General features: G+C 54.5%; 7 protein-coding genes and 5 non-coding genes across 12 annotated transcripts; 6 read left to right on the top strand and 6 right to left on the bottom strand.

Annotated features, from left to right (window-relative positions):
• Positions 1–95: 95 nt before the first annotated feature.
• On the top strand, positions 96–188 carry BGZ61DRAFT_t144. Its single transcript has one exon. It is a non-coding gene; the product is annotated as a tRNA-Glu (tRNA).
• Positions 189–736: 548 nt separating this feature from the next.
• On the top strand, positions 737–830 carry BGZ61DRAFT_t145. The gene has a single exon. It is a non-coding gene; the product is annotated as a tRNA-Glu (tRNA).
• Positions 831–955: 125 nt separating this feature from the next.
• On the bottom strand, positions 956–1,370 carry BGZ61DRAFT_455248 (uncharacterized protein). The gene has a single exon (XM_046246355.1). It carries the CDS (start codon positions 1,355–1,357, stop codon positions 1,190–1,192), a length of 168 nt encoding a protein of 55 aa, XP_046102498.1. The 5' UTR covers positions 1,358–1,370; the 3' UTR covers positions 956–1,189.
• Positions 1,305–1,397, top strand: BGZ61DRAFT_t146. Its single transcript has one exon. It is a non-coding gene; the product is annotated as a tRNA-Glu (tRNA).
• Positions 1,398–2,058: 661 nt separating this feature from the next.
• On the bottom strand, positions 2,059–2,152 carry BGZ61DRAFT_t136. The gene has a single exon. It is a non-coding gene; the product is annotated as a tRNA-Glu (tRNA).
• Positions 2,153–2,586: 434 nt separating this feature from the next.
• On the bottom strand, positions 2,587–2,680 carry BGZ61DRAFT_t135. Its single transcript has one exon. It is a non-coding gene; the product is annotated as a tRNA-Glu (tRNA).
• A 133-nt stretch (positions 2,681–2,813) lies between these two features.
• Positions 2,814–9,191, bottom strand: BGZ61DRAFT_455245 (SNF2 family N-terminal domain-containing protein). The gene is made up of 4 exons (XM_046246354.1): positions 8,693–9,191; positions 7,925–8,239; positions 3,328–7,870; positions 2,814–3,276 (listed from the first exon to the last, which is right to left on the bottom strand). The coding sequence occupies exons 1-4, from the start codon at positions 9,047–9,049 to the stop codon at positions 3,110–3,112; spliced, it is 5,382 nt and encodes a 1,793-aa protein (XP_046102497.1). The 5' UTR covers positions 9,050–9,191; the 3' UTR covers positions 2,814–3,109.
• On the top strand, positions 9,055–10,425 carry BGZ61DRAFT_455244 (uncharacterized protein). The gene has a single exon (XM_046246353.1). The coding sequence runs from the start codon at positions 9,086–9,088 to the stop codon at positions 9,935–9,937; it is 852 nt and encodes a 283-aa protein (XP_046102496.1). The 5' UTR covers positions 9,055–9,085; the 3' UTR covers positions 9,938–10,425.
• A 1,967-nt stretch (positions 10,426–12,392) lies between these two features.
• BGZ61DRAFT_356529 (ATP-binding cassette sub-family F member 2) lies at positions 12,393–14,374 on the bottom strand (the record flags this gene model as incomplete). Its single annotated transcript, XM_046240796.1, has 3 exons — positions 12,393–12,519; positions 12,576–13,717; positions 13,778–14,374. 3 exons carry the CDS (start codon positions 14,372–14,374, stop codon positions 12,393–12,395), a joined length of 1,866 nt encoding a protein of 621 aa, XP_046102495.1.
• A 363-nt stretch (positions 14,375–14,737) lies between these two features.
• BGZ61DRAFT_455241 (uncharacterized protein) lies at positions 14,738–15,462 on the top strand. Its single transcript, XM_046246352.1, has one exon. The coding sequence runs from the start codon at positions 14,804–14,806 to the stop codon at positions 15,059–15,061; it is 258 nt and encodes an 85-aa protein (XP_046102494.1). The 5' UTR covers positions 14,738–14,803; the 3' UTR covers positions 15,062–15,462.
• Positions 15,463–15,701: 239 nt separating this feature from the next.
• On the bottom strand, positions 15,702–16,387 carry BGZ61DRAFT_507447 (uncharacterized protein; the record flags this gene model as incomplete). Its single annotated transcript, XM_046251909.1, has 2 exons — positions 16,239–16,387; positions 15,702–16,181 (listed from the first exon to the last, which is right to left on the bottom strand). Exons 1-2 carry the CDS (start codon positions 16,272–16,274, stop codon positions 15,702–15,704), a joined length of 516 nt encoding a protein of 171 aa, XP_046102493.1. The 5' UTR covers positions 16,275–16,387.
• A 1,535-nt stretch (positions 16,388–17,922) lies between these two features.
• BGZ61DRAFT_495511 (uncharacterized protein) lies at positions 17,923–19,257 on the top strand (the record flags this gene model as incomplete). The annotated part of the gene is made up of 1 exon (XM_046250899.1): positions 17,923–19,257. One exon carries the CDS (start codon positions 17,923–17,925, stop codon positions 19,255–19,257), a length of 1,335 nt encoding a protein of 444 aa, XP_046102492.1.
• Between the last annotated feature and the right edge of the window lie 2,891 nt (positions 19,258–22,148).

The following is a 22,148-nucleotide window of genomic DNA, read 5'->3' as shown; positions in this document are numbered from 1 at the left end:
TTCACCACTGAATCAGCGCTCCGAAACGTTGCAATGATTCAGCGGTCTTCTTGACTTGGTTTCCAAATTGAGTTTCCATCAACAGCCAATCACAATCCGGTATGGTGTAATGGCTAACATTTCGCGCTCTCACCACTGAGAGATCAATTTGATCCGCGGAGCTCAGGGTTCGATTCCCTGTACCGGAGTGAATCTTTCTTTTTGCCCCTCTATTCTTCTCGACAGAAGCCAACCTGTCTTTTGCATAGAGGCCAGTCACCCGTAGGCAGCCAGTCGTCATAACATCAGCAGTGCCGAGATGGCGACTCTGCGACCGAACAACGACACGCCCTTTGAAGATTAGAGGAGTCAACCGTTACCTTTTTGCTGTATCTTTTCCCGTTCCTTTGAGAACTCCTCGACGACGCAGACGACTTCCTGGTACGTGGCCAGCACCTCCGTCCTGGCTCCCTCAGAGCTCCGAACCTGCGAGCTTGACCTCACCGCCAGCCGCCCGAGAAACTCGCGCGCAAGTAAAACACTCTTAAATAGGCTCAATTAGGTGCTCTACAGCTCCAAGACTCGGTAAATCTGCCCAAAGCGCATTCCCGGCGTGTTCAGTTGCCCTTCATTCAGCGCAGCGCCCCAGCGCACCCGCGGCTCGAACCCCGCGCGCCCTGGCGACTGCCCACCAAAACCGCGCTGTCCCATTTGCTTAGGCATCTTTAGCAGCGCCGGACTTCAACAACCACCATTATCCGGTATGGTGTAATGGCTAACATTTCGCGCTCTCATAACTTGAGAGATCATCTTGATCCGCGGAGCTCAGGGTTCGATTCCCTGTACCGGAGTTGCCTTTCTTTTTGATGTTTCTCGCGATTTCACTATTTTTGTTTCTTCTTGGTGGTGACGCCGCGGTGTTCGTAGACACCCAGCAGACGGGAAAGTGAGCCTAAGAGGTCTACGCAACATTGATCAGGTATTCTTTTTTTGCAGTTATTTGTCCTAAAACCTAAATGAGAACTCGGCGTGCTAACATAATGTCAGGTATGTCCATCGTGTCGATTAAGTTGTTCACAGGAATTCCCCTGTGAACAACACCCAAACTCAACCCGCCGCCAGAAACCGAGATTACATTATATTAATCCAGGGCACAACCCCCAACTCCGATTCCTTTTTTCACACGCTTCTCCGGCTAATCGCCCTTCCCTCAGCATCCAGGCATATCGCCACCCGCGCCGTGCCCCGCCAGTTCCCCAGTATTCCCGATGCGCCATTTTCTTAGCCCCCGATAACAAATCGACTCTTCAACAAATACCATCCCATCCGGTATGGTGTAATGGCTAACATTTCGCGCTCTCATCACTGAGAGATTCATCTGATCCGCGGAGCTCAGGGTTCGATTCCCTGTACCGGAGTTTCTTTTTGATCTTCAACTCTATCTTTTTGCCGGTTGTTGTAGAGGTTTTCACGACGAGTGTTGTGAGAAGAGGTTGCACACCAGCCGATATTGGTTTGAGTTTTTCTAGTGGGGCAGCCTACAAGTACCGACTTGTTGGGGGGCAGGTGAATTACAGAGGCCTTTGAAGCGCAGTCTCTTCCTGTTGAATGAGATCGATACAAGACGCTTAGAGACTTGCTTTAAGTGAAGCATCCGCTATACTCCCGGTGTCCTAATGCCGCCGCCTACGCTACTGCATCAGCGCGTACACAAGGCGATGAGCCAGTTGGTCATTGCATGACATCTTCAACTTGCAAGTGCAAAAGAAGGCGGATGGTTTCTAAACGCATGCTGCCGCGTCGTTTCTGACTTCCCTCATCCGCATTACCCTGGACTACTTCGGTGGAAACAAGCCTGCGGTCTCGACTGGACACGAGCGGCTCTTTATTCTTCGACTCATTCTCCCTACTCAAATAAATAAAGCACTACCACCCCACTCAACTCCATCGCCCTTCCCCTTCAACCACAAACAACACATCCATCATACACGCACACTCGTACCCACTACACAGCACAAGAATCGCCAAACAAAAAGAAATCACCTCCCAGTGTCCAAGAGGGACAAAAAGGAAGATTTACTCCGGTACAGGGAATCGAACCCTGAGCTCCGCGGATCAGATGAATCTCTCAAGTTATGAGAGCGCGAAATGTTAGCCATTACACCATACCGGATTGTGATTGGCCAGTTGCTTGTCGTGGGAGCTCAAGATTGCCACTATTAGAGTCGGGATTGAAGATGATCCATTCAGTGGGGGGTAAGAGAGTGAAGGGTCATGGGGTGTAGTGGTGTTAAACTGCAATTCCAGTGGTTTATCATGGATGCTTCAGTATCTATACACGCAGTCCGAGTATTATCCAGGCAGCTTAATTAATCAGCCAAGAAAAAGACAAAAGTAGGAATACACATACATGCGTCACTAAAACCCTTCCATCCATCCATTTCCTCCTCCCTCTCTCTCTTCTCTCCCCCTTCCTCTCGTCTCGTTACCCTTCGCCTTCTCGACCCGCACGGCCCACCTCGCCCACCAACCCACAACACCACGAAAAATCTACCGAAAGAATCCACTATTCAGACCAACAAACGGCAAAAAGGGAAGTAATGGCAACTCCGGTACAGGGAATCGAACCCTGAGCTCCGCGGATCAAGTTGAATCTCTCAGTAATGAGAGCGCGAAATGTTAGCCATTACACCATACCGGATTGACGAAAAGCGAGCAGACTTGACACTATGGAGGGCTCGCCGCTCTCAAGGCTGATCAGGATGTCGTCCACGGTCAACAAAGAGAACTGTGATGGTCCTTGTCTCAGTCTCGCAGATGAACAGTCAATGCGTCAAATGATAGTCATGTAATGCGATATAATCATCGTTTGTCTATCAATATAAGTACACTCCCATCAAAACCATGGAATGCCGGTTCCCTTCGGTCTTCTTTTTGGCTTTTAAGATGTCCTTGTCTAGCAACTCCCGTCCAAGGCTGCAGCATAGAGCCCAGACCAGACCCTCCAATACGTCAAAACACATCAAGTTACAAATGATATCCTTCACTCCGCTGATTATCCCGTGCAGCCCCATCCTTGTGTTTGTTATTACACGCGCCCTGCGACTCGGCGCTAATTGCGAGTCCATGTCTACACCATGCCATCAGCAATGGCGAGTCGTTGCTTGGCCGTTTTGGCCCTCTTGCTTGACCCCTTTCCTCTGCCCTTCTTGCCCTTGGTGTCACTCTCAGCCGGCGTGGCAGGTGTGGCCGTTCCTGAAAGCGCTTGCTTGGAGCCATCGTCAAAGTTGCCCTCTCCTGTCGATTCGTTAGCACATGTCTCGGGAATCGAGCATGTTCTCTGCTTACCTTCATGATACATCTCGTCCAAACTAGCCGGGTTCTCGGCCTTCTTACGCTTGCCACCCTTCTTCTTTGCTTGCTTCTCGAATTCGCCCGACTCGAGCATCTCCTTCTCTCGCTGCTCAATCATGGCAGCCTGATCATCATCCGCCAACCACATGGCAATATCGCGGTTGCGGTTTTCAGGAGCCCGACGGCCAGAGAAGTCAACGCTCGAACCGCCACCAGTAATGACGACACGCTGCACCTCCTCCTTCTGCAAGGCTCGCTTCCGGATACGCTCCTCAATCGTGCCGCGAGTGATGAGACGATACACTGTAACCTGCCTGGTCTGACCCAGTCGATGGGCTCGGTCCATGGCCTGGGAATCAATAGTCGGGTTCCAATCCGAGTCGTAGAAGATGACGGTGTCGGCGGACGTCAAATTGATACCGAGACCACCAGCACGAGTCGACAACAAGAAAATAAAAATCTCAGGGCGGGTCTGGAAGTCGTGGACCGTGTCACGTCGATCCTCCAGCTTGGTAGATCCATCCAGACGGCAGTACTTGTAGTTGCGGTACGTCAGGTACTCCTCCATCATGTCAATCATGCGAGTCATCTGGAAGTACAACAGAACACGATGGCCCTCGTTCTTGAGCTTGAAGAGCAAGCCATCCAGTTCAGCCAGTTTGCCGCTGTCAGTAACAAATCGGCGCATAGAGGGAACAGCGATGTTTGTAAAGCGCTTCTTCTCGTGATCGGGCTTAGGCAGCAACTTTCTCGTGGGGTACAGCTCCAGGGGAATCTTCTTCTCGACCAGAGCCTTCTCATCCCAGATCGTTGGGCCATAGAGCATCCGGCGAATGGGGACGTTGAACAGGATCTCTTCGCGCTCGATTCCGGAACTTCGACTGTTGCACAAAATATCGATTGGAGGGGCAGAAGCACGAGGCCTGCCAGCTGGCTCCAAACGGCCGATGCCCGAGTCGTCATACTGTGCCTCGGCAACATTCATCAGCCGCTTCAGGATGCCCTCGCTGGTCATGTTGGCGACTGGCACCCGGTTCTGTCGAGCTCGGATCTGGAAGAGAGCATGCGCCGGCGTAAAGTTCTTGTCCTCGGGTTCGCTGTATGCCACGTTCAGGTAGCCAAGTCGGTCAGTCCTCTGCAGCTCCTTCGCTGCCCGAACAATGAGACTCTGGTGCGTGGCCTCGTAGACCTCGCCAGGCGTTGTGTCCGCGAATCGAAGCCAGGAGAATGCCTTGGAGCCTTCGGTGCCATCCTTGACATTTTCCGGTGTCCAAATGTTCATCATGTGGTTCAGCGCCTTATTTCGCCACCCGGCCTTTTGGTTATCGCGGCTTGCCTTCCATAAACGGCCACCCTCCCTCCACACAAGACGGGGCAGCTCATATTCGATAAGGCTACGGCTTGAGTAGCCCACGGGAATGTTGGAGCCCTCACGGGCGAACGAGGCCGTCTCGGCAAAGTAGGTGAAGGCAAATGGCGAGGTCACCTCGGCGCGCTCGAATAGGTCGGGATGGTTGCACACCTTTCGGAATTGCATCACCAGGTTCATCAAAGTACCCGAATCCTGTTCGTCTCCCATAGTCGCCTTCTCGACGAGATCCATGATGTTAATCTGGTTCCGCAAGTTGCTGTAGTAGGCCCTCTGTCGGTATGTGAGATCGCAGAAGATGTCCTTCTCAATCTTGTCACCCAGCTCCTTCTGCACATGCTTCTTCACACGACGAAGCATGAAGGGCTTGAGAATCATGTGGAGACGCTTCAGCTGATCTTCGTTGAGCTTGGTATTACTCTGCGCGTGTGACTCAATGTCCTTGGAGAACCATTCGCTGAACTCGTCGTGAGAGTCGAACAGGGACGGCATAATGAAATGGAGCAATGCCCAAAGTTCCTGCATGTTGTTTTGGATGGGCGTACCAGTGAGCAGCAGCCTGTTTCGGCAGTGGAAGCCGAGCAGGCACTTCCAACGAGAACTCTGCGAGCTCTTGATGGCTTGCGCCTCGTCCAGAATCATGTACTGCCACCTCATCTTCTGGAAGTAGGCAACGTCTGAGACGACGAGCTGGTATGAGGTTACGCAGACGTGAAAAGCAGCATCCTTTCGGTACGTGGTGTGTTTGCGGTCCCAAAACTTTCGGAGAACCTTACGGTCTCCAGCACTGCCCCAGTACGGAAGGATCTTGAACTCGGGGACGAACTTGGCGATTTCCTGCTGCCAGTTGTGCAAAGTGGAAGCTGGGGCAACGACCAGGAAAGGACCCCAGATATCGTGCTTCTCAGCAAGGTAAGCCATGACTGAGATGGACTGAACCGTCTTTCCGAGACCCATTTCGTCGGCCAGAATACCGTTGATGCCCTGTTCGTACAAGTTGACGAGCCAGTTGAGACCCTTGAGCTGGTACTCCTTGAGTTGGGTGTTGATCAGCTTAGGCTGTTCAACCTCGACGTCGCCCAGACCGGTCGGGTTCTGGAAGTTCATCTCGCCCTCCTCATCCATGTCGTCATCCTCATTGTTGAATTTACGGGCCTTCTTGCGGGCGTCGGCGATGGCGTTCTGAGCATTGGCGATGGCAGCGGCCTGCAAATTCTCCTCGTCCTCTTCTTCAAAGGTGAGGTTTTCAAAGTTGGTGACCTTGCTGCCGACTGCGGTGGGTTCTTGAACATCCAGCTTCTGTTGGTTGATCTGGTGGGGATCCTTGGCGACATCGGGGTTATCGGTACTTCGCTCCACCTCGTCTGTCTTGATTTTCTTGCCAATGAAATGGGAGTAGAGCTCGGTCTGGGAGATGAGGAAGTTGAGCTTTCTCTTCTGGCGAGCGGCTTCACGGTCAGCCTCCTCCTTTCGAGCATTCTCAATCTCCTGCTTCTCGGCCGCCTTTCGGAGGTCGCGTTCCTCACGCTCGTTGCGCTTCCAGAAGCCCATCATATCACGCATGACTCGCTTGGCACGAGCCTGAAGATCCTTGGTGCCCTTGTTGGTACGCAGCTGCCACCGCTTGGCCTCCTTGGATGCCAGGATAGCGGTTTTCTTGAGGTTGGAAGACTTGGTGGCGTACGAGTCGACAGCCAGCTTGAACGTCTTGTTAACATCCTTGCGGGCCATGTCTCGCCAAATCTGGTCGTAGATCTGGTTGTAACCCTTGGACAAGAATCTCTTCTCGTTCTCCGGGATATCATCGACCTTTTCTTTCTGCTTGTCCTTGTCCTTTTCCTTGGGCTCCTTGGGTTCCTTGTCCTTTTCGGTGTCGGGGTCGCCACCCTTGGACTTCTTGATCTTGATGCGTACGCGGGTCTCTTCCTTGCTGGGAAGCTCCTCGCCAGCGTCGAGAGCAGCTTGGGCGGCTTCCGCGGAGTCCTTCTCGGCCTGTTTCTGCTCCTTTGACTTCTTAGGACGTGGTCCACCGCGGCCCTTACCCTTGCGACCAGTCCCAGTACCGCCAGTAGCGCTGCCAGCGCCGCCGCCGCCACCACCACCGCCACCGGCGCCAGACTCGATGTCGGAAGCCTGGAAGGAAGACATCATACCACCCTCCAGGTTGAGCTCCAAATTTCGCGCAGGGCCTTTGATGCCCTTTTGCAGGATGAGCTTGGTCTGTTGAGCCTTCTTGCTGGCCCGTTCGGCGTCACGGAGATGCTTCTGGCGTTCAGTCTCATCCTCGGCAGCCTCTGCCCGGGCGAGAGCGGCCTCCTTCTGCTCCATGGTGACGGCCATGGACTTCTCGCGACGACGCTTGCGCTGCATGTCCTTCTTGCGTTCCTTCTCGGCATATAGCTCCTGCTCGCGGACCTCATGGAGAGCCTCGTCGTAAAAGACGTCATCGTATCGCCGCTTGCCGAGTTCCGAGTGCGTCACAAGCTTCTTACTAGCCGTGGTGGCATAGGTGTCTCGACGAACACGACCCTGCTCCTTGTCCAAGTCGGCCATGACGCGTCGGCGCTTCTGGGCTCGTTCCATGTACTGTTGCTCGTCAAACTCGTCCGCGTCAAGTGAGGTGGCATTGCTATCAATTTGCGCCTCGGCATTCTGGATCTTCTTTTCCATTTCGGTGGACCATGTCTTCTGCTTCGGCTGGCCGTTTGCCTGTCGCTTAGCAGGAAGGCGTGGGGTGGGAGACTCCTTCTTGATTGATGACCTTCGTCCGCTCTTGGGGGTGGCAGCGTCCCGAATGTCAGATGCGCGCCCCTTGGTGGACTTGCGACCGCCCCTCTTCTTAGTGACGGGTTGTCGGCCTCTGACGGGAATGGGCTCAGGCTCCGTCTCTACATCTCTCTCGACTTCGGTATCATTATCGCGATCAAGCTCCTTCTCAGAAGGCTTTTCGGAGTCTCGCTTAGGCTCCCGTTTGAGTTCTCGCTTGAGCTCACGCTTATGCTCGCGCTTAGGCTCTCGTTTAGGTTCTCGCTCGGGTTCTCGCTCGGGCACCTTTGCAGGCTCGGGTTCGCGTTCCTCGGCCACTGGGGTAGGTTCCCGAGGCTTAGGGGCGGGTTCAGAGCTGGAGAGGATGTTGGAAAATGACATGGGGTCGGCTCGGCTAGGAGTCTTGCAGGATGTTAGCTTGGATGCATCATCAAAGGGGTATTGGAGATGGCGTACGCTCGTTGATGCAGGAGCCGGCTTGGGGGGCGAGGGAGCGGCCAGGTCAGACTTGGCCAGAGGCGGAAGGGCGGATGCCCCGTTGGTATTTGAGGTCATGCTGGGCGGTGCACCATGTCTCAAGCTCGGAGAGGCCATGCGAGGCTGTCGCCCCGGGGGGCTGTTGGATCCAGCGGACGGGTTGGGATGCGGATGGGCCAGCGGGCTACGGGGCCGATTGAATGAGGACGGTGCACGAGGCGACGTGTAGGCGCCGTTGTAGTAAGGGGGGGCGTGCTGGTCAGCCGGCTGGGAATAGTTGTAAGGCTCACGGGCCTGGTGGTGCAGAAAAAAATTCAGGTCAGCAATCGGGCGAGGTGATGGTTAGTTGGGGAGGAGGATGCAAGGAGACGGAGATGGGCTCGGAGATGAGGAAGAGAGGATGGGGGTGGTGGTGATGAAGAATGGAACGGGAAGAAAAAATGGGGTGCGGGATGGTGCAGCCATTGATTGAGTTGGGAGCAGGAAGGAGGCGATGGGGAACGTGATGGGGGAGTTGAGGCCAGCACAAGCAAATCTGGCGTTTGGCGTTTTGGCGTCTGGCTCCTGGCTAGGGCGAGGCAATGTGCAGTGAATGAATGAATGGGCCAAGGGTCTCGAGCCAAGACCAACCGAGACCAGGCGCAACGGGTCATGGCCGACGGAGCCGCACGCAGAAATGAGAGTCAAAATAGCACGCAGCGATGAACAAAGAAGAAGAAAAAGTGAATTGCTTTCCCCTTTACGTACCTTGGGGGTTCCGGCTGGGGGCGCGTTGTGCCACGAAGAGGCGCCGGCCGCGTCAGAAACCCGGCGTTCCTTGGTGGTGTCGGTTGTAGGATCGTAGAAGCCGCGCGAGGCAGGCTTTTCGCGCGCGTGATGGGCGTCGGCCGTCGCGGGAGAGTAGTAGCCGACCGGCGGGTGCAGCGGAGATGCTGGGAGAGGCGGAGCAGCGGCGGCCGGATGGTGGTGATGATGATGCGATTGATGATGGTGATGGTGATGGCTCGGGGTTCCAGCAGTCGACGGGCCGCTCAGGGCCGCGGGGGGCGGCAGGGAAGGAGGAGCGATGGGGCCGCCAGCTGAGCCCGTGGTGGACGAGGGCATGTAGGGATTTGGCAAGGCCGGGCGAGGCGGGGATTGATGGGCGTGGCTGCTCGGGTTGCTGCTGTTGTGGTTGTGGTTGTGGTTGTGGCTATGGTTGGGGGAGGAAAAGGGAGGCGGCCGGAACTCGGACTGCTGTTGCTTGGGGGAGCGCAGGCTGAAGGTGGAGTGCCGGTGCGCATTCGCGGTCGCAGTCCCAGACCCCGTCGCAGTCGCAGTCGCAGTCGCATGCGCAGCGACCGACGATCTCGACGGCGACGTCGCACCACCCGCAGCGACAGCTTCGGAGCGAGACGCCTCTACGCCGCCCATCGCATCGCGCCCGTTGCGATGGTGGTGGTGGTGGTGGTGGCTGTGGCTACGACCGCGAGGGTCTCGGTCGTCATCGCCGCCATCGTCTCCTCTGTGCGGCCGCTGCAGCACCGAGGAGCGGTAGCCGTTGTTGTCCATGCTGAATACCTAGCGCTTGAGGCAGACTGGGCAGCCAGAAACTCTAGACAAGAGCAGGGAGGGGAGGAAGGGGATGTGTCGGCGACAGAGGTATTAGGACTGAGGACCCATGTGCACGAGTGCGACGACGCGGCGAGGGTATTCGGAGGTGGGGGGAAGAAAACGATGCGCGCGGCGTCGGGAGTCGCGATGCGCACGCGAGTCGAATCGAGTGTCGGTCGATTCACAGCCAAGGTCGCAGGAGGTCGTGTGCGAGGATGCAGCGAGCGGCGGCGGCAGCGGATCGATGGGGATCTGTCGACGCGAGCGACGAGGACTGATCTATGGCGTTGTGGGGTCGCGCTGCGGCGATTTGACCAGAGAGCTCGGGCAGTTTCGATGGGTAGAGAGAGTGAGTGGGTCAAAAGAGTCAATGGAAACGTTGAGTTGAGGGGGAGTTGAGGGGGAGAAGAGAACGGTTATGGGGATGGTTTGGAGTGGTCCAGCGGAAGCGTGGCTCGGAATTGGAGGTAGGGAATTGGCGGTTGAGAGCCGGGGATTGCGGGTTGCAGGTTGCGGGTTGAGGGTTGAGTGAGTGTTGGTGAGACACGTCAACGATGTCTAGTTAGTGGAGGAGCGAGGCACGGGGAGGAGGATTAGAGGATGGTGACGGGGGGGCAATAGAGGTGGAAACCCCGGTTTGAGAATCCGGGATGTGACTTGTGATGGTGATGCGCCGCGTGTATGCGTGGAGGCGTTGGGGAGAAGGAGAAGGAAGAAGCGGCACGCGGATGGGAAACGGGGGACGGACGGCGGGCGGAGGGGGCAGTTCTGGTGATGATGGCTGGGGCCCAGCGGAATCGGGGCGGGAGATGGTTCCAGCGATTCTAGGAATTGGAGGATTGGAGGATTGGGTCCCGTTCGGGTCCTGCCTCGGGGCCCTGGATATGGTGGATGGTTTGTGAAGAGCCAGCCCAGGCACGAGGTGTGCGCCAACTTGCAAACAGCCGGCCGGGTCAGTCCCTCACTCCAGCCGCGAGCGAGGACGAGTGTGTGTGCGCCCACTCTTGACGCTGTCTACAGACCCAGCCCTGCGATGGATGGATCGATTGGGAGGACAAAGTACCGACGGCCGGACGCGGGCCAGGTACAGTACCTCCCTCACACCAATCGAGTACAGGTACGTACGCTACCTGGCACGGAGCGAGGTACAATACCCCGGGGGCGTCTTGCCGCTATCCGTCTCCACGCTTCCACGCTTCCACGCCACTCGACGGCTCCACGCGGACGGGGCTGGCTGGCTGGCGTGCCGTGGCCCAGGTTTCAGTGAGCTGTGACGGGGGCACTTCCATTCCCACAGCGGGAGTCGGGACGTCCCCCCCTACTTACAGCCTACGCCCACTACAACCATCCATTGCGAGAACGGATCGACCCAGTAGGTAGACCACCGCAGGCAGACCACACACGACGCGCACACAACGCACGACACCCTCCCGAACCCGCGTCTTGTCTGTCCTGTTCTCTGCTCTCGTTCGTCTCCGGACCCCATGTGGGTCGGGAATTAACGAATCATCTTAGCCCGATTGGGAAGTCCGTCACCCGGGCACCGCGGGAGTGGGCGGGCAGATCTGATAGCCCTTGGAAGTATAGGGTAGATCTCCTTGCAGGCCTGTGGACAGGATGACAGGCAGGATGACAGACAGGATGACAAGGTGACAAGATCTGTGATGACTTCACCACTCATTCTAAAAACATTTCATACCAATCATTACGAGGACAACCCCCGATGCTCCTCTGGATCAGCCGCAAATTTTAGCAGTAAATAACACACCCCATATGAGGAGCTTTTTATCCGAATGCTTCCCCAATATTAGCCAACATGCAACAAGGATTCCTTGACTTTTGGTGCAACCAATTCATCACCACCACCTCGCGTGGCGGTGAAACCCTCAGCCCAATTCAATCTCACATCGACGCCTTCACCGCCCTGTCTCTCAATAGCCACCATTCCCGCCATCACTAGTTTCTGGCTCAGAGTCAATCACGTCTTCCTTCTGCTCGACACTCAACTGCCGGTCTCGGTACCCTGGCCACGGTCCAATAGAACGCCCCACATCACCCATGGGCCTCGACTCCTTGCTTCAAGGGGCGTGCTTTGTGTGGGGGTTGCTCGGTCTCGCCCAGCCTGGTCCTGCAACACCACAACGAGCTGAATAGATCCCTCACACCGTGTTCCCCTCTTTCAAGAGATTCTAGAATCTCGCAGTCGAGTACCACAGCATTCGCGACACGTTCTGTCGGGTTCCCCCCTCCGCCCCCCAACGACAGTATATACAATATGGAACGAAAGCGCGTCGGACAATCTGCCGGGACGCGAGTCGCGAAATACACCATCTCGATCGCCAAATTATCGTCTGTCGTGCTATTCGCCGACCGAATCCAGTCGGAAAAACCTCTCTTTCGCCTGACACGTCTCATGCACGTCCCACTTTGGCGAATTACACGGCCAGTTCGCCTAATTGCAATATCGTATTACAGGGCTGTCCCGACCAACTTGACAACTCCTGCCAAGTGCTTCTCGCCTCACCATTCACAATCAAAAAGCAAACGTCTCAAATGGGAGGTTAAACCCAATACAATTCGTACTAATCAAAGCCTCTAGGCAGTCCAACCCAAAGAAAGCAACAATTCTATCCCGTAAACATAACCATATCTTCATGGACGCTTTATGCCTCTCTATATCAAGGCCATGCCCATGCGTCGGCTTTATGGTAGCGTCGTCTCACGTCATCATCCGGATGACTCGCCATCCGCCGCTGCTTTCCCATGAAAATATCCACGATGTCAACGCAACTTTTGTGGTGGACGGAATCCTCTATATAATTCAATTTCACTCATCACACCCTTCCGGCGCCGCTTAGACGGCACCGGCAGAGATCATCTTCTTGCGCAGGTAGTCCTTGTAACCGGCGATGGGACCGTCCCAGAGACGAATAGTCTGGTTCTCGCACACCAGAATTTGCTTGGCAATCTTGTCGAGCAATCTATTTTACTTGTTAGCATCATGTCTAGATATTAATAAACTAGAGGGAGAACTTACCGGAAGTCGTGAGACACGACAACGACACCTCCGCTAAAGGCGTTGATGGCATCCGCTAGACTGTCGATGGTGGGGATATCGAGACCGTTGGTAGGCTCGTCCAGCAACAGCATGTTGGGGCTCTCAATAGCCAACAAGGCAAATACAATACGCGACTTCTGGCCCTCAGACAGGGTACCCATCAGGGCAGTCTGGGAGTCACCACTGAGACCGTACTTGCCAAGCTGTTGGCGCCAGTACTGGTAGTCTTGGGACTTGGAGGAGTACTTGTCACGGACGAAGTCCAGGGCGGACTTGGTCAGGTCAAGCTGCTCAGCACTGTGCTGAGAGTAAAGACCAAGCTTCAAGTGAGTGTGGCGGGTGACGGAACCGCCAGTGGGAGACAGCTTGCCAGTCATGAGGCGGAGCAGGGTGGACTTGCCGACACCGTTGGGGCCGACCAGGGCTGTTCGGGAGTCCATGTCGAAACCGAGGTCCAGGTTGCGGTACAGGTCTTCCTCAGTCTTGCCAGAGTAAGAGAAGGTGACGTTGTCGAATGACAACACGGGCGGGGGCAGCTTGTCGACGTCGGCGAATCGGAAGGAAAAGACTCGGTCCTCAACGACGGGCTGGATGAAGCCATCGGCCTCCATCTTGTCGAGAATCTTCTGACGGGACTTGGCCTGTCGGACAAGATTGGCGTAGGTACCGGCGCTGGCAATGAACTTCTTGATGTGCACGATTTCATCTTGCTGCTTCTGGTAGGCCTTCATCTGGTTGGTCTCCTGCTCGGAGCGAGTCTTGTGGTAAGAGTCGTAGTTTCCTCCGTAGTACAGGAGCTGCTTTCCACGCATGTCAATCATGCTGTTGCACACACCGTTGAGGAAATCCATGGAGTGAGAGACGAGGACGAGGGTTCGATCCCACTTCTTCATGTACTCCTCGAGCCACACACAGGCCTCGAGGTCCAAATGGGCAGTAGGGTCATCAAGGAGGAGAAGCGAAGGCTTGACGAAGAGGGCCTTGGCGAGAGCAACTCGCATTCTCCATCCACCGGACATGTCCTTGGTCTTCTTGTGAATAGTCTTCTTGTTGAAGCCGAGACCCGTCAGGATCAGCGAGGCACGGGTAGCGAAGGTGGAAGGGTCCATCTTGTCCATGTGCTAGAGGGGGGAATACGTTAGCAACGGATTTGTAGTTTATAGTATCGAGGTTAGACTCACATCGTAAAGGTCCATGAGGACAGGGCTCTCAGGGCCCTCATCCTCAAGCAGCTTCTCGGCCAAGGCGTCGAGACGCTTCAACTCCGTCTCAGCCTCCTTGACAACCCACTCAAGGGCACCGAGGTCGCTGGGAGGGGCACCCTCGTTGAGAAGGTAGATGTCGAGATGTTCGGGGATGGGGTACTCGCGGGCAGCAATGGCCTTGAGGAAGGTACTCTTTCCGCAACCGTTCTCACCGAGCAGACCGTATCGCTTGCCGTAGGACAGCTCGAGGGTGGAGTCGGTGATGAGGACACGGCCGTGGAAGACCAAGCTGGTGCTGGTGATCTTGACGTCCTTGCTGGTGAAGGTGGAGGACAGGACACCGGTGGTGACGCGGTCGGAAATGCCGTGCTTGTCCATCTGGTCGGTCAGACGCTTGACCTCGTCCAGCTTTTCGCCAGAGGTGGCCGGGGCATCGTCGACGATGGGGTTGCCGTGGGCATCGAGTTCGACTTCCTCGGTCTTCTTAAGAAGCTTGCTGGCCTTGGGACCCTTGATCTTGCCCTCGGCGGCCTTCTTGGCGAGACGCTTCTCCTTGGAGCTGGAAGGGGCCATGTTGAGCGAGGTGTGATGGATGGAGACGGGAAGGGGAGGATGAAGGGTGAAGGAAGATAAAGGGTCCGCGGGGTCGCACGAACGGGCTTTATCGGTGGTGGGGGCGCGAAAGAGTGTCTTGCCGTGCCGAGTCCGAGCCAGAGGGGAGGGGGGAGGAAAAAGGGCCTGGAAATCACCGGTCGATGACTGGAGAGAGAGGGATGGGGAAGGGAAAAAAAAGTTGGACGGTCCTGAAAAAAAAGCCCAGCAACGACAAAGAGTGGCGGTTCCAGTCCTACCCAGGCGCTCTGTGGTGGTGTTCGGAGGCGAAGGCGGGGTGAATTTTCGTTGGTGGGGCATATTTTCAAAATTTTGGCTTGATACGGGCAATCAGGCAGCAATCTAAGGCATCAAGTGTGAGAAGCCGCCGATGCCTCAGAAAAATAATCCATGGCAGCGAGTCACTATTTGCCTCTTTGCGCCGTCTGGCTTCTATTTTTTTCCTTTTCAAGTTCATGGCGATTTTGGTACCTGCGGTGTCTCCGTTCCCATGTTGCAGTGTTAATACCACCCCAAAATTGGATGTGTTCCCTGTCTATTCTGATTCCACCACCACAATCTACCTTGGGAGATGTGCATCTCCATGTCTCATCAGTGTCAGTAAAAAATGGATCCCAGACACTGTGGCTCCCTGACCTTGGCCCTTGACGTCATGTTTCCCTGGCCCCTGATTGGCTGATATCATTTCAGTTTTTTCACGCACCCATTCATTTGTGTTTGGTGACCTTGTTGGCGCTCCTCGTTCTGCGTGCTCCCCCAGTAAGCCGGAGACCTCCGCGAGATTCAACAGACCTAATTTGCTTCGGGAACGAAGCTAAATTATCCACAGCGTACTGTTCTCTGCGTCGCTACCTGCGGTGTCTCCTTGTGCTGAACTCGCAGTAAAAACTACTTGTAAGCACTGCCTCTCCCAGAACAATCCTTCCCGGTCAAGTTGCGTTGAGCTTCCACCCCCATGACTCATTCGCCGTTTGTTGGCGAATGGCGATAGGTAGAGGATTTGCCCCTTGTCATTCACTGTGAAGCTGAGTCTGTGTACTCCCTCGGTGGGCGACAACTTGGTCAGACTGACTTTATGAACATATTGCGGAAAGTAATTAGATGCGCTTCTGCTGGTAGAAAACTTTAACCAAATGATGTTAATTATTGCTAGGTGGGCGCTGTTGATCGCGCCCACCATCAACGGGTTAGATACACTGCCAAATCCCAGAATTGTATGGCAGTAAATGATACCCTGCTCGTCACCTTTGCATTTTTGTTTTTGTTTCAGTACATGCACATTTGTTACTTACGAAGGAACCTCCGATTCAAGAGCATCATACACCGTCTTGTCCTCCACGTCTACCTGCCTGGACTCGGCATGCCGCCCTGCCGCCTGCTTCAATTGAAATTGGCGTTCTGCCAACCGGCTCGGGTCATCCATGCTTCCAGGCTCAGCGTTGAATGCCTTTTGGATGCCATCCTCTGCTTTCGACTCGTCCCAGCCACCCTCGTGTAAGTTCTTCCCATGGGGACCATTTGGATCACGGCGATGTTGGCTGCTGACGTGGGTTGGTGCAATATCTTCGGAAGATTTGAGAGCGCCCTCGGAGTGAGATCTGCGGCGCGTCGCGGATGATTTATTGTCGGAACTGGGTACGTTCTCACTGCGGATACCTCGGTTTGATGAGAATTCACCTCCTTCGCGTTTGGACTCAGCGGCAAGGGAGTCGGAGGGAACTAGACCGGCGCCCTCGAGGGTGACCGGGGCATCTTCACCAAGGGTGACCTTTTGACTGGATTAGCTTTCCTCAAAGACGCTGATGTCGACATGCTGGACGCCTACCTTGGTGCCAACGCCAGGGTTTTTGTTGGGAGACATAATGCTGCGTGTGTATGAACGGACGATTGTAGAGATTACGGTCCAGAATGAATCGACATTGAACCATTTCAAGATTAGAAGTCCCTACCTGCTTCTTATACATACGAGTTGACGGACTTGATATTAAGTTGCGGGAGTGTGGTTTCATGACATCATGTTCATCACTCTGACGTTTGACACAGCACTTGTCGGGTTAGTGGTCCTCGACAACAAGATGCGTTACATACTTACATCATGATATCTGGTCAAAGCATGCATAATGGCGTAATGAAAGCATAATTTACGGTAAATACATGCTCGACTACCGAAGAGTGAATGGGATATTTGGAAAATCGCCGAGGTCAGAAAGTCACAGTGCGCAAACCAGATCATAGTATCTATTGGCGCTTCACCGAGACTCGCCATCTTTCACCATCCTTCCCGATGCTTGCGTGCACATCAGGGGGCCATTATAATGTCCATCGGGTTAGTTCTACCTCTAAATTGCTCGTGATAAACATATGAATTGCCCGGTAGGTATTGGATGAGGCCTGTAAGCAGAGACGCTGAACGCATGGATGCCCGCTGCTGCCTGGGCATCAAGTCCCACAAAGCGTTCTTGGCGCTTCCAATTATCCCAATACCCGGCCTGTCGCTGGAAAGATGACAATTAATTAGGCGCCCATAAGTAGCCCCTGGGATTTATTCGCATCCTCGATCTTGTTCTTTTGTTAGAAATTTAAAAGCGAAAAGCGATCTCTAGTGTGCAATGGCGGTGCAAGGGCGTAGCAGGCTTGTTCAACTCTTGGCAAAGGAGTCTGCATATTTCTCGCTCACCGATCAGACGATGGATTCTTGGTGAACCAATCTTGGTCAATGTTTAGGTGGAAGTGAGAACCTCGTTTCTGGTTCTCGATGCATGCCAAGTCGCGGGTGCATACACTCAAACAACACAGCCCCGAACCGGCAACTGAAGCTGAACGCTGCCATCCCAACTCAAGCGCGACCAACAATGTCAAAACGAGAGAACTGATTCAAATGCCTCTGTGCCTAAGCCTTCCCAAGGCCTGCAGTTTTAATGTACTTCGTACACCCGGTTGGTGCGTCGGGAAGCATTCTGACAGAGTCTTCATCATGGTGCTTGGCAGGCTTGGCAGAACAGTTGTCATGAATGCTACCTATCTGCCTAGACAAGAAGGGTGACAGTTTATGACCAGTAGTTCCCCAGACCAGCTGAAAATTCTACGACAGCGAATTGCGCTTCGTCATCGACCCCGGATTGTGTGGTGAATTGGTGCTTGGGCCGTCTAGTAGTCCACCCACCACATGTGTTGGCAAACACAGCCATTGCTGCCCCCATCACCTAACGTCCCATTCCCGACAAAGCACACTCTTGGCTCCGAGAGAGTGGTGCCGATGTTGCCAAAGATGTTCAATGACTGCAGCCATGTTTGGACATTTTGGAGAGGCGCCACATTCGACTGGGCCTAGCATGATCACAGGGCTGATATGAGTGGTAATTTGGACCGGGGTTACTCGTGGATGCCTGCGCGGCTGAATACGATGATGCAAAGATTTTCATAAAAGAACGTGAGCGCTGTGCTCGGGTGGCCCTGATCGATTCATGACCCTACCCTTTATCGGTACGATCTGCTGTCAAGACTCAAACATGCCAACAGAAAAGGAGTCAATACCATGTAAACCACGGCCATGGACGACACTGTATCAATCATGCAATATCAGATGGATCAAAGAAGTAATTGCATTGACGTTGATCCTTAGCTCGTTGCACGTGGTTTCACTTGTCAAAACACACCGGAAAGCGTTGGTCGACAAGTTCACACCAACAACATTCGACCATCTGACTGCACAAGAAGAAACGAACCTGGAGGGAGCACGCTGGAAATGGGAAAACTACCCCAAGCGAGAAATCGATAGCGCTCTTTATTCTAGAGATGACGTCTGGGCTCATCGACATGAGTGGAAGAGGCTGGGAGCTGGCTCCGAGGGTGTGGCCTTCACCTATAATGGTACTGTGATCAAGGTGTACAAGAAAGCTCACCATCCCCTCCGAAACTGTGTTCCAGGAGCTTCACCAGAGATGAGATGGCCAACTGAGATTGCCGTGTCCCTGGTTCTTGGAGGGATGGCGGATTCGCAACCGTCCCAACAAGATATGGAGTTCCTCCCTGTGACGGACTACTTTGTGTCACCGGCGGAACAGGGAGAACTTCCGAGGTGGCATTTTCTGACGCAACTTCTCCCCTGTGGAAACCTCGTGAAGCTCGCTACGCATCTGCGCAATTCTGAGCATACGTACACTGCGCATGAACTTGACCTAGCATTTCGACCGTCGTTGGAACGACTGCTACAGGCGTTGACTCGGATGCACTCGCAATACAACCTCTGTCACGACGACATCAAGCCCGACAATATCTGGGTGTCAGGCGCAAAAGATTTGGGACCTGTAGGAGGTGATTTGGAGGGGGCAAAGCACTGGATCCTCGCCGACTTGGGGAATGTGCGGGAGCCAAGCCACCCATACCACTCTTCCATACTTTGGTCAAGACTGAACAACAACTTGCCGGACTGCCGTATGAACGATGTCCTGCGACTTCTCAAGTCATATCTACTGTTTTTACGGGCATCCGTTGACGATGCGGCCGAATTTGATACGCAGTTCTATGAAGCCCATGCCTCATGGGCTCAACTCTACTGGAGTACTTTGGACGCAGTCCAAGCTCATCAGCTTGTCTCAGCCTCATCGGTTCAAACGCTATCAAATGACCTTGACCCAGCTACTAGGCAGCTACAAGATCCGTCGGCAAGCGGGCGTGACCTTCCCGGTTTATGGAACCCTCTATACAAGTTATTTCTGAGCAGGGAGCACCTCTTCGACCGGGCTGCGAGAGATGAGCTGAAGATGGGTGCGGTAGATAGTGTTGCGCGGACATGGGGGATGACTTTGATATTGGGTGTTCCGGTTGGAAAATGCAGGGCTTGAAGGCCGATAGTGATGGAGTGGTTGGGACATACTTTTTGTTGATGAGTGATGAACTAAGGATACCCGCTCTTGACAAGGGAATGAGCACACGTTACGATCATGTTAGATAGTACTGACTAGTTTCAACAATGATGATCATGTGGAAAACATCTTAAGACTTGGTGGACAGACTGCAGGTAGTAAACATGTGCTCTCTGCGGTATCCTGATTCCTTTGCCACTGAGTGACCTTTTCGTTGGCACTGCGCATGACGCCGTGGCTTCCATCATGACTTCCTTTGAGGAGACTCGACTGTCCCGATGATCTTTAGGCAAGCTGCCATAATATTTAGTGGCATCTGAATTTATTTCTTCATATATGTTTTGCTAATACACGGCCGCAGGCTCTGTGGCGATGTCACAAATGCATTGGATCCTGGTGGCTGAATTCCCTGGTCAGCCATCACCTAGCAATCCTTGCACATCGATCTAGGCCTCCACTGAATACAGTTGCCAAGCAGTTAGCGACAAGAAGTAAGCAGTAACCATTGCTGACAACCATAGCAGCGGAGCTTAAACGTGTGCCATCCCAGTTCCACGGTCCCTGTTCCATGGCAAGGCATGCTGCTTTGTGACGGAATAATGAAACCGCCTCGGCGTCGGGCGGCTGTTTTGCCACCTGCTGTGCCGGACTATCACGGGGCTCAGGCGTATGATCGGCGGGCGGTGGAGTCATCAGACCGGCAGCGGTTTGAGTTTGCAGCGCCGCGAGGGCCCGGAGGCGCAGTGGAGGGCCTCCATAAGGTGGGTGCGCCAATAACGTTGTTATGAAGGTTGTCGGGTAGTTTATGGAGGGTAGGTCACGGTAGAGTCATCCGTCACCTGCGCCCGCTGGTGTATGTAGGGCCGCGAGGGCAGTGCAGATACGATATAATATAAGTTCAACGTGTGTGGGATGTCTACGACGACAGGAAGCATTGTCTGGCCAGAACAGAACACCAACATTACTCACACGAACAAACCTTGGCGAACACTATGCCGGAGCTCGTATACCACAACGGCCATTACCACCGCGCTCACGCGAGACACGCACGCGAGCATCTCCACCACCGAGGAGGCTTGTGGCAGAAGACGTATGAAGTCTGGGACCAAGTCCTGTACGGCATCGGCAGCGTCTATTACAAGATTCTCGGTCGATAAACAAGTCGGACACCTGAATCCCAGACGTGGTTAAGCATCATCCGGAATGCGGCTTTCAGCTCAGCCCCGGTTCTCGAACGCGACCGGAACAATCGGATGAAAGCTGGAGTTTGGCAAAGCGAAAGCGGGACAGCGGCACATCCGCCAAACGGCAACAGAACCGCGGGCCATCGTCCACCATGCAAATCGAGGGTGCCGACGTACCCCCGACGCGGATTGAAAGGGAACACTCAGCAGAGAGAAGCACACAACTTGGTTTGGACGTGTTTCGTCAGTGGAGGAAGCGAGAGATGACGACCAACAGCTGCTGATGTTGATCGGCAGGACGGTGGCCACCAGCGCGACGAGGAATTCCCCCAAGGCCAAAAGTGGACCACAATGACATAGACGCCCCAGTGATGCGCAGGCCGGTGCATTGATTTGCATCGTCGCAACCCATTCGGCACGGTTTCAGAGGGCGTGTGTACCTAGCAGATGTGCGGGCAAACCATCAAAGACGCGTTTGAGATACAGTGGAACAGCAGCAGCAAATCAACCAGCGCCAGTGACGGCGACGAAGCGGAAGAAGACGCCGGGATGATTGACCCGCTTGTTGGATTGCGCCGGATGAAGTACCTGGGACGACGGAATTAGGGGTGGGCTGACCCAGAATTATCATCAACAGATAATCTTGATGCAATGGGGATACACGTCAGCTGCTGGCGAGCTCGCCTTGGCTCTACGCGGACATTGTACCACGTTACCTGCAGAAGGGTCCGCGTACGTACGCACGTATAAAAATTCCGAGATTATACTTTAAATCTTTAATATCTTTATAATACGGTTAATATTGCAGGCTAAAGGTTCCCTCCACTACAGCAGAGACGAGAGATGAAAATGCTTGGCTACGCGCAGCTCCCATGGCTGGGCCATTCTCTAGATGCGAAGGTCCCGCGACTTACCACACAGCAATCTCGATTCTCAAAGCTCGCGTTCCGCGGGGCTCGCATGCGAAATGCCACCCAAGGATGCAAGCCAGGATGCAAAATACGGGTTCCCGTCCTCGTATCCACCAGAACCGCCTCTCACCGACGCTGGCGCTGGAAGCGTTCCAGGTCAATCTCCCAGGAAATCGTCGCTGCTCCGAGTCTCTGTGCCCTGTCTCTGCATGCTGCCAAGGGTGGCTCTATAGCGTCGTCATCTGAGAGGCCCCAATCCCCTGGATGTTGCTCGCCAAGGACCGAGATTCGGTGGAGATTATCCCCTATTCCAGAGGAGCATCACGGCAGCGGTGACCTTACAGTGCGAGGCCGTGAATTGCGGTGTTGTGGGGAAGTGTCGATTGCGGATTGGTCTAACCTCCCAATAACGGGCCGCCGGGAAATGAAGGTTGGGAAATGATAGTGCTGCAGCACAAGCCTGGTAGTCATCTTCCGGTACCACGGTAAGAGCTTTGCTTGGATGCACAGTGCCACCGCCACCTCCGAGATGAATGCGCGGATTGCCTGGCGTTGATTGGCCGCTATTGTCGCTCGCGCGGACCCAAACAAGCTTCTTTGAGTCTGCTGCGCCCCGGAAGGCGACCAGGGCCTAAAAACGGCCCCTTTGCAGGGAACGGCGCACTAACTGAGCACCCGGTGGTACGTACCGGAAGCCGTGAAGGGGGCGCTACAGGGGGCCAGCGGTGCCTTGGCTGCTCTGGGCGACCAGGCCACTACAGGGCCTATTGGGTGG

Source organism: Ilyonectria robusta (assembly GCF_021365365.1).
Source record: "Ilyonectria robusta strain PMI_751 chromosome Unknown BGZ61scaffold_14, whole genome shotgun sequence".
Classification (NCBI taxonomy): domain Eukaryota; kingdom Fungi; phylum Ascomycota; class Sordariomycetes; order Hypocreales; family Nectriaceae; genus Ilyonectria; species Ilyonectria robusta.
Note: the sequence above shows the minus strand (reverse complement) of the source record. Positions and strands in the feature narration are given on the sequence as shown.